The sequence below is a fragment of the Electrophorus electricus genome, chromosome 11 (genome assembly GCF_041902795.1).
Source record: "Electrophorus electricus isolate QZ-2024a chromosome 11, ASM4190279v1, whole genome shotgun sequence".
In the NCBI taxonomy this organism is placed as follows: domain Eukaryota; kingdom Metazoa; phylum Chordata; class Actinopteri; order Gymnotiformes; family Gymnotidae; genus Electrophorus; species Electrophorus electricus.
This window is the reverse complement of record NC_137507.1, coordinates 8740129-8752500: the sequence shown is the minus strand read 5'-3', so window position 1 is coordinate 8752500 and position 12372 is coordinate 8740129. Positions and strand designations below refer to the sequence as shown.

General features: G+C 45.5%; 1 protein-coding gene across 1 annotated transcript in view; it reads left to right on the top strand.

Annotated features, from left to right (window-relative positions):
- The window catches only part of wnt5b (wingless-type MMTV integration site family, member 5b), a 63217-nt gene extending 51559 nt beyond the window's left edge, over positions 1–11658 (top strand). The window contains exons 2-5 of the mRNA XM_027021622.3: positions 2853–3004; positions 3662–3909; positions 5028–5320; positions 9592–11658. Of these exons, the coding sequence (XP_026877423.2) occupies positions 2892–3004; positions 3662–3909; positions 5028–5320; positions 9592–10050 (1113 nt within the window). The 5' untranslated portion in view covers positions 2853–2891 and the 3' untranslated portion in view covers positions 10051–11658. The remainder of the gene's footprint in view (positions 1–2852; positions 3005–3661; positions 3910–5027; positions 5321–9591) is intronic.
- The last annotated feature ends 714 nt before the right edge of the window (positions 11659–12372 follow it).

Genomic DNA, 12372 nt, shown 5'->3' with positions numbered 1-12372 from the left:
ATTTTGTTTGGAGGCCGGGGGGCATTTGTGATACTGATCACTGATGTTGGACAAGAAGGTCTGGCTTGCAATCAGCGTTTCACTTACTTCCAGAGGTGTTTTTCTGGAACTGTAAAGGAGCCTAGACTGTTCTCACAAAGTTGCAGCAAAGCAAACAAACAAAACAAAACAAACACACACACACACACACACAAAAAAAAAAACTATTTAAAATGAGTTTGTATCCTATAGCATTAAGTTTACTCTTCACTGGGACTAAGGAGTCTGGTCAAAACTCTGTGAAACGACCCCAGGCTCATTACTTCTCCTCCAGAAAACGTTCCTGCTGGCACCGTGCACTCTGGGTGCCATTGTACTGGCATGTGCCAAACCGAGATTTGTCCGTCAGGCTGCTAGCGAGTGCAGCGTGCTTCATCACTCCAGAGAGCAGAGCCGGAGCCGGTGTTACCCCGACACTCCATTTCAATATTAGCGCTTGCAGTCGACAGGGACAAATCTAGAAGGGCAGAAATTCCGCAGACAGACCTGTGGCGCAGGTGTCATCATGTGACAGCTCCGTGTTTAAAGTCACCGAGCTCTTCCGTGCATCCATTCCTCTGCCAAAGTTTGTCTATGAAGACTGCATATGAGCTGGAGTTTTATATACCTGTTAGCAATGGGTGTGACTGAAACACCTGGACTTAGTAATAAGCAGGAATGCTCACATACTTTTACCACATATTATATGTAGCAGTACGGCAGCATGTGCGATTCCTGGGAATCGAACCCACAACCTTAGTGCCGTTAGCAGCTTGCTCGGTCTGTTTTAACAGCCCGTAGTTGATACTATGTGATACATTACTGTGGCATGCTTGTTTAGTAACGTTTTCTAGGAACTTTTAATATTCACAGAATGTTAATTTACAGAAGCACACCTTTAAGCTTTTTTACTTTAAATAGGTTATATAAGCCTGCATTTGTTAGTTGAATTCTAATGCTTCTTAATCATGTTTTGGATTCAGTACCAATCTGTACTTAAAATGCGCAACTGGTTTTTATTAGGCTAGTAAATCCGTGAGAGTGGACTGAAATTGTACAACTGCAGTTGCTAATTGTAGCCATACGGGGGCGTTGTACGTATTATTGCAACGGAGTCGAACGTTTTTTAACTCATACTTACATTTTTTTCTTACAAAACGTCTAGAGTAAAACAAAAGTCTACAGTCCTTACGGTAAAGCTATAGTTTAAAGTTTCACATACCACTAATGCATTGTTTCCTCTTTTTGTGTACATCTCCACTGTGACGCCGCTAGCCGTCATGTTTAATGAGATGAATATGTCTGTATTCCTGCTTTTTTTATACCAGGTTCTTCAGAGTTTACCTCGCGCGCCGAGCCCTCGGGTGGGTGGGTGGGGGGTTGGGGGGTGGGTGTCGGTCGTTGGGCGTGTGGATCACAGCAGATGAAAGACTCTGGAGAGACCGCTTTATCATGCACAGACTGCTCGGAAATCGAGTGGCGTCTCTCACACCAATTCCGACGGACCCTCGGACTGCACTCCAAAGACAAGCTTGGGGTGGGTGGCTGGGTCGCCTAAGATAAACCCCTCTCGAGGCATGTGTTGATTGACGCTATAAATCAGGTCGGAGTTGCATTCAGTGCAGTTGCATAACAACTCACGATAGGACGCCGTGCGCACAGGTTTTTGGGCTTTTTTCCTTTCTACACTGACCATCGGATAAAAGATTCGTACACCATAAATGTGGGAAATGTTAGATAAACTAATATTTTCGTGTCAAATACATGCTGTGGTCAAATAAAGATATTTTCTTTCCATTGTCTACCGAAATATCTTAAACGCATAAAGGCCGTCGCCGTGGTGTTCAGGAGACATTTATAACGGCAGCAGGAGTGGAACTGTCAAATGTAGGGACATTTTTACTTCTTTATTCAAATTGGGATTTTGTTTTTTCCCTTGTTCGGGTTTACTACCAAAAAGCACAGAACCAAAGTAAAAAGGGATTTTACGCATGTGAACTTCGATGGAAATTACTTTTTCCAAATCGTTAACTCCTTTATATTTTCTTTCTCTCTCTCTCTATCTATCTCTCTCTCTCTCACACACACACACACACACACACACACACACACAAACGCACGTCAGTAGATTCTAAACACCACACAAACGCACGTCAGTAGATTCTAAACACCAAAATATCTAAACCTAAGTCCAAGTTTTCTTAAGGTTCCGTCAGTATACTATTTTTATTTGTGTTTCTTACACCGCAGGCCCTTACACCCCGTGTCAAGCCCTTTCCCCTGTGCTGCCCCCTTGTGTTGATCTCGGAGAACTTCATTTGCCCCCTGTTCTCTATGGTCCACTATTTCAGTTCTACCCCACACCTCAGCCCCTCCCTCTGTCTATTGTATCCCCGTAAAGTATGGGGCGAGGAGTAGAGCCGAAGTGAGGGAGAGTGGAGGGAGAGAGCGATAGGATCAGATGAGTTTATGTATAAATTGTCAGGAGTCGGCAGAGAGGCGATTTGGAATAATCACCATATTGTGGCGTTTTATCTTTTTGATCGTCCGAGTTTTAACATATCCAAGTTTTGCACTTAATTGTTCTGTCAGTCCACGTGAATGAACACAGATTTTAGAGCTCTGTTTTTGTTTGTATCAGACGTCACACTGTTTCAGCTGCTGGCGGTTAAGACTTCGTGCGTCTGAACTATTTTGCGCACAGTAGCTTCCACCGGAGTTGCACTGAAACGCGGCGATGCTAAGCGCGCCACTCTCACGGGGCGTTTGTTCCTTATAGTCCCTGTGGATCTCGTACTGAGTGGATTAGTATCATTTCCTATATGTCCCCCCAGAGGACCGCTCTCACACTGCCATTTGCTGGACGTAAAGGGATGGATGCAAGAACGACCCGGGGACCGAGCACCTACACCGGCGTGCACTTAATACTGGTAGTCTCGCTCTTCTGCTGCAACTCCCAGCTACTGGTGGATGCCAATTCATGGTGGTAAGATCTGCATATATGCTTGGTCATATATCTGTATTATATCTCATGCGATATTTCATTTAGTTATTAATGTAAGTTAAATATATCAGTTTATTGTAGACTACGCATGCGCCTTGCTTTTGTCTGGGAGTTAATATATATATATATTTTTATTATGACATCATGGTTGCGAATGAACCTCACGTGGCGTAAGAGGTCGAGCGAACTGAGAACAAATGTGGAGGCTCTGTCACAATATTTACCCTACAGCCCAAATGGTCGACCTGTTTGTTAAAAAAGGCGACACTCAGAAAACGTCTTGACATTGTGTGCTGTCTTTATCAAAACTTGCATTCAGTTGCGGCCAGAAAAAAAAAAAGAAAAAAAAGAATATAATTCCTCACACTCGGTCTGGTGAAGAACTGAAATGATATTTGTTACTCTTGCAATTAAGCGACCAATACAGTTAGAACTATATATAAAAAGTCGTCCCGACACTTCATGACAATTCAGGTGACCAAATAAGATGTCTTTAAGTCAGGTGTGACGGTCTATAACCTATCCATACCTATCTATAAGGTCCCTTTTAGGGAGTTGATAGATGTTCTCGTTGAGTCTTCTGTCTTGCGCGGCCTTGGTTACAATGCCTTCACACACTCCTGATGTTTCAATGCCCAGGTCACTGGCAATGAACCCTTTCCAGAGACCGGAGATGTACATCATAGGAGCCCAGCCTCTGTGCAGCCAGCTGACGGGACTGTCCCAGGGCCAGCGGAAGCTCTGTCAGCTCTACCAGGACCATATGGTCTACATTGGAGAAGGGGCGAAAACGGGCATCAAGGAGTGCCAGTACCAGTTCCGACAGAGACGGTGGAACTGCAGCACCGTGGATAACACGTCCGTCTTCGGCCGCGTCATGCAAATCGGTACGTTGAGTCACGTTAACCAAACCGATGCTGTATCAAAATACAATTTAGACTCATGTGATGACGGCCATTTTAGCGACCTTCTACATTTCCAACCATTTTTTAATAATAATTTTAAAAAATAATTTAATCGATTATGATATGTATGATTGTGTGGATACAAAGGACCAACTTCCCTTACAACGGCAATTGAGTGTTAGTTCCGCTAAGCAGTGAAATGAGGTGTAAGAGACCACTCGCCTGTTGACGCGCAAGGTAGCCCCCTCCCCGCTCCGAACAGCACGGGAGTTATTTGCAGTCAGTCGCGAGGTTTATATTGAGGTGCTACTCGAGCCATTGTCCAGCGTCGCTTTTGAAATGCAATTATATGATGACACGGAGTCGAAAGATCCGGGTTTCTATTTGAAGTCTCGAACCAAAGGCCAATAAAATGTCTCTCGCGTCGTGCAGACGCGTCAGAGGAATGTGGGCGCACAGCCGTTTTACGAGACCACTGGTTTCTTGGGTATGGAGTTTGTGAGCGTCCTTAGTTTGGACCGAGTCCCTGGACGCACCAAAGCGCAGTGGCTTTGGCGGGCTTGCTGCGAACAGCGCTAATTGTGGAGACACCAGTCAATGAAGAACACTCAGTTCTGAAATACAGTACGGATTTGCACGTGGTGTTGAGAAATCGGCATTTCAGATGTCTGAAATGATTTAAAAAAAAAACAAAAACCGTTAGGTAACATATGCATGGCAGATGTAAAAATATGCGAGCGCGAATGTATGCAAACCTCACGCCTTTGTGGTGGGAAACCCTTGCGAAACGTGTCGTTGTTTTCGCGCCTCACGTGAAGTCTGCCAAGACCGTCTCATATCGTTAACGGCCCGATAGCAGAATCTGAGTTTACTTCCAACATTTTTGTAACGTTCGGACAGCTACTGTTGAGTTTACTTAATTGTTAAAAATGCATTCTATCTGTCTGTCTGTCTATGATGAATTGTGCATACTCATAGTGCTGTCTTGGTAACCTCCCATGGTGACAGGTTCCTACATCCTGGGACTTTGCATGTCTTGTGGCTCAGTGCCAGTCCGTGCGTTTATGATGAATGTGTGCACGTATTTCTGTGACCCTCAGGCAGCAGAGAAACTGCGTTCACCTACGGCATCAGTGCTGCGGGCGTGGTCCACGCCGTGAGCCGGGCGTGCCGAGAGGGCGAGCTGTCCACGTGCGGCTGCAGCCGGGCAGCTCGTCCCCGGGACCTGCCCCGGGACTGGCTGTGGGGCGGTTGCGGAGACAACGTCAACTACGGCTACCGCTTCGCCAGGGAGTTTGTAGACGCGAGAGAGCGGGAGAAGAACTACCCACGAGGCTCAATAGAGCATGCGCGCATGCTTATGAACCTGCAGAACAATGAAGCTGGCCGAATGGTGAGTGGCTGAACACACACGCCGCGTGCACACGCGCACACACACACACTTGAGGGGAATACAAGAACTACAGTGCACGGGTAAGACATCAGTGCTAGCACTTCTTGAGAAGCAACAGTTAAATCAAGTTGCAACAAAGATAAAATACCACTGAGATGTAATATATACAAGAGGAAGATTATTGAGTGCCAGCTGATATACACAAGTCCTTGAAAAAAGTGTGATAATAGTGTATGAGGAGACGAGCACTGAGTGGCAGAGGTAGTTTGAGCATCAGCCGGTGGTATTATTGCAGAGTGGGAGGTGGTGAGGGATTTTGCAGGTTGGATACACCAGGGCGACTTCTTCTACCACTGGAAAATCATGTGTGAAAATGGCCTGGATGATGTTAGCTCTGGACTATGTTAGAATAAATAAAAAATGGCAGCCTTTATTGGACCAGGCGGAAGTGCCAAACACATACTGTAGCTCTTACCAGAAATCTAATCACAATTTTTGATGCAATTATAAGCCTCTTTATGTTGTGGTGGTTTTATATGGGCACATGATGTGCACGGGACTGACCCAGAAACCAGAGTGGCATCTAAGCACAGCCAGGCTGGTTCGGTATAGGTTTTGGGTGAGACTGAAGTGGACTGAGTCTCCTGTAGCTCAGGACATGCACACACCACCAAGCACTGCTCCCACTCTCTCTGGAATGCCTGTTACTCGTGATGTGTGTGTGTGTGTGTGTGTGTGTATGTGTGTGTGTGTGTGTGTGTGTCTGTGTGAGAGTGAATAACAGCCTAATAGTCTGAGACGGAGGGAAAGATAATTTACTGGAAGGGACCAAATGGCCCTGGACCAGGCTAATGCCCTTGGAGTCTGGTCGGGGTCATGGGGTCAGTCCACATTCCTTTACGGGTCCACAGCCAAGCTCTGGACTTGTCCAACTGCGACCATGCAACTTTCTAGATTAGCATCTCCCTCTTCCCTTTCATTTGAACCCTCTCTCCACACACACCTTGCTTTCCACACACACACAGATCTGATCTTTGAGATCTGTTGGTGGTTTTTTTTGTTTTGTTTTTTTTACTTTTTCCAGTTGTCATGCAGGACACAGACGTTTAGACCTGACACTGATAGTGGTGAGTGGCGAGCCCTTTGTTTGAATTAGACCCTGCTTGTTCAACCTCTGATTCCCGTGAGCTGATGCATGTTAAAGGAAGGGAAGTCCAGAATCCTTATGTGTGTGTGTGTGTGTGTGTGTGTGTGTGTGTGTGTGTGTATTTGTGTGGGTGCCTAGCCAGAGACGTCTATGGGCCCTTTGATGCTGTCAGGTGGGTGTGAAGTGAGTTGGTGGCTTATCGTCTTCCTGAGTTATGCTGCAGATTGTCAGCGGCTCCTGCCACAGCTTGCTTGCCCCGGGCGGAGTGAGCTGTGCCTTGTCCTCTGCTCACCAGCAGGCAGCGCACCAACCCCCCCCCCCCCCCACCTCGGTCCCCCTGACAGTCCCCAGAGTGCTTTTTTCACGACGACCCCATAAAATGTCCATTTGCCTGCCAGGGTGGGTGCACCCGCTGCTCTGTGCCTGTTTGTCCTTGGCCAGACAAGTTTGTTTAAAGTGTTTACAGAGGGGAAGGCCTCTCTTCAGGCTCAGGGCAGTCCTGAGTGGCCCGACTGAGGGGGGGTGTAACTCAGGGAAGCTCACGAATGCCAGGCGACTCCTATCGGCCATCCTTTTCTTCTCCTGAAGAGTTATCGGTGGCCGAGCTGATGGAGAGAAGTGTTCATTGTTGCTTTTCCATGTCCTTTTTCCTCTGTGTTCATCTTCAATCTCAGTGGAAGAGGGTCACCTTGGGGCCGGCGTGGAGAGGGCGTGTCGTGGTGCCGTTTCATGTCTCTGTTGCCCTGGGCAACTCCTCCGCTCTTCCCAGCGGGGTTTTTTGTGTGTGTATATGTGGGCGTGTGTGTGTGTGTGCGCGGTTCGCTTGCAGATTTGTCTTGCGTGGAAAGGCTTAGTTGTGGCCTGCTTTTGTGTAGGTGACAGAAGCGTATCATAGCAGGAATGGATGTATTCCCCAAACACACACCCACACACACGCTTCAAGGCTTACAGCCTCAGGGGCTGGTGGGCATGACTGTGGGGACGGATGGGGTGTGTGGATGGTGCGCAGTTACGGCTCCGTGGGTCACAAAAGCCCCCGGCAAAGGCCTTTACCACTGCCACACAAGTCAAGTGAAGCAGAGCAGTTTGACACTGACACAAAATATACAGGCATTCACACACACACACACACACACACACACACACACACACATACACTGAGCAAATATCCTTTTATATTCTTGTACACACATGCTTGAATGCCATCTAACAAAATAATGAAGTAATGTTCAGTATGAAGTGAATAACAGGCTGTTACACCAGGGAAGAGCCACTATGTTGAATCATATTACCTTGTTTAGCTGTTGTGCCTGGAATCAATATTACAGCAAACCAGTACACCAGTATATTCCTAATATATATGGGTATGTTACCAAACATTTATAATGGCTGTATAATGAGTTTTAAAAAATATTTTGAGTGCATTTTGAATTGTCTTTGTCAAATCGTGCATTTAGAAGTAAAAGTAATGGTGAGATTTGTAGCTTTGGTCGTAGAGGAGGTTGGGTTAGTTTGATCTGGGCTGCACTTTCTCGGGCTTCTCTTATCTACGTACCTTTATGGTCATTTGTTTACCCCTGCCAGACCCACCCTCGCTGGCCCCAGCCCTGCCTGAACACGTTCCATTGTATCAAAGCCTGAGACCGTATCCTTCCCTCACCCGGCTGAACCTGACTGTCTGTCACAGCATGAGAGAGAGAGAGACAGACAGGGAGGTTAGGGGGGAAGAGAGAGAGAGACAGACAGACAGCCAGGGAGGTTAGGGGGGAAGAGAGAGAGAGAGAGAGACAGACAGACAGGGAGGGGTAGGGGGGAAGAGAGAGAGAGAGAGAGACAGGGAGGGTAGGAGGAAGAGAGAGAGAGACAGGGAGGGTAGGGGAGGGTAGAGAGAGAGAGAAGAGAGAGACAAATGAGGAAAAAGAGAGAGACTGAACTGAGAAGAATAAATTATTATATTCACACAGTTTTGGTTAGAATCAGTGTGCGTGCGTGCGTGCCCGTCCTCATCTGTGACAGGACAGGTGGGTCAACTGGTATGTAGCTTAGAATGCTTGACAGAGAATGTACTACAGTCTCTTTATGCAAATAGGTAAGAGGGAGGGGGTATCAGCAGCTGGTAGGGTGGGGTGGGGAGGTTAACACCTCCACAAAGATGCAAAAACGCCTCTTAAACCACTGTCTCGCAAAAGGTGTTAAAGGGAGGTGCAAGGCCATCCCAGCGGCCCCAGTGGAAAAAGAGCCTGTAAATGATTGAAGGCAGAGAGGGGGGAGTGTGACACAGAGAGAAAGTTCTTTGATATTTCTGTGTTTAGGACACAACCTGGTCACAAAGAGAGAGTTAAAAGTGACATCCCAGACTAATTATACAATTATAACCTTAAAGGATTTGCATGGAATAGTTTGTTCTCTTTGTGTGTGTGTGTGTGTGTTGAAACAAGCTTTTTTTGTGGGAAACAGGTGAGCATTTTGCTCAACAGGTGTGCATTTGGTTGACTGAATGTTTTATCGAACTGGTTTTCAGCTGTGAGCAGTACTTTCTGTCTTGTTAGCCTATTCCACACCAGCCTTTTTATTCAGGTCTTTGATTTGTTGGCTGTTTATTAAAAAATAAAATATGAAAGGCAGATATATCTGAACCATTAGCTCAGTTTATCGTCCATTAAATGCCTATTGATTCAGCTGGAGTTTCCGTCAGTACTGTCAGCAGGAAGTCTGCTTTCAGGGTGCACAGTGTGTTCTTGAACAGAATGATTATTCATCCCATTGTTCTAGCAGGGCTCCCACTGCCACGCTCTGTTTGTCAAGAGACTGTAAACTCCAAAGGTCTTTGGAATCTCTTCAAAACTGCGCTCCACCTCAGATCTATGTGCTGAGCCATTTTGTCCTCTAGAGGGCAGTGTCATTTCACGATACCAAATGTAATGCCTCTCACTTGGGTACGGTAGAGATCAAAAGTAGTAACTGTCTTCCTATCCATTTTTCTAAAATTCATATTGCTTATTGGACCTTTTTATATCTTATGTTACTAAGATTTTTTTTGCAATTGTCAAACAGATCCTGTATAAGAGCTGTATGCTAATGTTATTGAGCAGTCTGAGCATGTGTGTTTTTGGTGTCTGTGCAGGCGGTGTACAACCTGGCCAACGTGGCGTGTAAGTGCCACGGTGTTTCGGGCTCCTGCAGCCTGAAGACGTGCTGGCTGCAGCTGGCCGACTTCCGGCGCGTGGGCGAGTTCCTCAAGGAAAAGTACGATAGCGCGGCGGCCATGCGCATGAACCGGCGCGGCAAGCTGGAGCAGGTGAACAACCGCTTCAACCCGCCCACGACCGATGACCTGGTGTACATCGACCCCAGCCCGGACTACTGCCTGCGCAACGAGACCACGGGCTCGCTGGGCACGCATGGACGCCTGTGCAACAAGACCTCAGAGGGCATGGACGGCTGCGAGCTCATGTGCTGCGGACGCGGCTACGATCAGTTCAAGACCTACAAGCACGAGCGCTGCCACTGCAAGTTCCACTGGTGCTGCTACGTCAAGTGCAAGCGCTGCACCTCGCTGGTCGACCAGTTCGTCTGCAAGTAGCAGTTCCCGGCTACACGCCGAGCGCCGGCCTGTGCGGCCCAGGGGACAAACTGAGCAGTCAGCAGGCGGGGGGGAGTGGTCGGGACTTTCCTGGACTCCGAGAAGAAGAAAAAAAAAAAGACTGGACGAAATATCATAAAACGGTGATTAAAAATATATAAATATATATATAAATAAATTTGAAGTATATAATTAATAATAAATGTGTGGTGGATGGTAATTTAATGACGCACACAAAAAAAGTCAAGCCACGAGCCGAAGATTAGAAGATTTAGTGTTGTGTTTTTTGCTTGTCCCTTTCCCTCTTGCTGGCGTCTCGGCCGATTTGATGAGCGGCGTGATGCGGAGCTCTGCTCTCTGCGATTCCCTCTCCAGAAACAGGAGAGGAGCGCTCAGCCTTATCGCGTTAACACTGCAGGAAGCCCCACCTGCTCGCCTCCCTGACGTTTGCTCCACCTCTCCTGTAGCAGAGCTCTTAAAATCCTTGCAACGCTCAGTGATCTCATGTGAGCGTGGGGAATGTTGGAACTGTGGACGCGCGGTGACATCATGTTGATCTGTCAAGGGTGCGTTGCTAAGCCTCTCATGGTCCCGAACGTCGAAACGCTGCCTGACTCTGTTTAATCTAACGCTGGCTCCCAGATTATTGGATTCGCTGAAAGCCCTTTGACTGAGAAATTTGTGCAAGAGAGCCACTGAGAGTTTAACAAATGAACTGCTTACATCAGAAGGAAATAATCCAGCCAGTAGACTTCCTTATTCGGGTGTATTATGGAAAGGTCAGAAGCATCTTAGGGAAACGTTGACCTTCTCGTATTTAAAATGACCACTAGGCTCGGGACTTGATGTAAACCAGCGCTTAGCTTGGCTCACTAGTATGCGTTTTAAGATGTCTGAGTCCTTCGGGGCCTTGCTGGCATCCGCCTGAGGACGTCTGTCTCGTCCTGGGGTTGATGTCCAATGACTGTCAAGCTGATTTTCACAACCACAATGGCTCAATACATGAGCTTCACAGTAATGGCTGTGAGTCTGGAGACTTTGAAGAGAGGAAACAAATAAAGCAACATTGTAAGGACTACAAAAAAAAAACCAAACTTAGTCAAATAATAGTGGTTGAGATTCTATTTTATTAATTTGCTTCTTATGTTATACATCATATGTATCTGAATATTATTTTTTGATACAGAGGCTTTTACTTTTTAGTTTTATTTTAGCAAAATGGATTATTGCTGATAACTTGTCCCATCGCCTGGCCGCTGAGAAAGATTTTTAAAAATTGGCCTTTGTCAATTCTATCAATGAACTGTGTAGATAATAGTCTATGCATACAAATTACACTTTGACATGATTACAGTGTCTATGAATTTACACGTTAATGTAAATTAGTTGTTGCCCTATGACCATATGCTTGTTGTGTACGTTTGTGTCTCATTCAAACCAGTGATATTAAAAATATTAATAGTGATTATTACTTATGTGCCATACTAAATCACTATAGCTTGCTATATTTTGTTCTAAAGACACAATTTCATTACTCAGTTTCATCTGTTTTGTGTCTCCTAAGACTGTCACAGGGCTTTTGGGTAAAATTAAATAATTGTAGCCTAATTAATGTTGATTATTGTACAAGTACACATTTATTTATGTTTTTATGGCTTTATACACATGAACCAAGAAATATTTGCACTCATGGATCGTCAGCATTCAGCCCCTGTCTAATCATAAATAGCTTATATTGCATTATATAAAAATATAATATATTCCCCTATTAAGTGCACTTTTTCCATATCCCCCCCCCACAAAAATCATACTTGTTTACTTCTGCAGTAAACATATAGTAATGGTTTAAGTACTAGAACTCTACTATGAGAACAGAGTCCTATTTCTTTCTGATGAAAATCGAGAAATTGCTGGAGAGTATAGTGTAGGCCTTGGATAAAGAGTGCTTACGTGAAGAATTTCTACATTACTGACTGATTATTCTGTCTTAAAATGAATTTTCATAATTTCCAAAAGTTTTAGAAGGAGAATCTGCAGATACACCTGAGATAGGCAAAATAAATAAACAAAATAAAATACATTTAATTCATGACTGTTGAAATATGCCATGCATAAACATACTGGGGATCGCCACAGATTTGTAGATTGACACTATATGTCTACTACGGGAACAACAACAAAACCTCTTCACTCACACTCACCCTGCCCTTAAAGAACATGCACATCATACAGATTAAAGATTTAATCTAATTTAACTATTCATACTTTGGTCTTTGTTGGGTGGACCTAAATGGTTTCACAGGTGTTACCTTGTGAAACTGG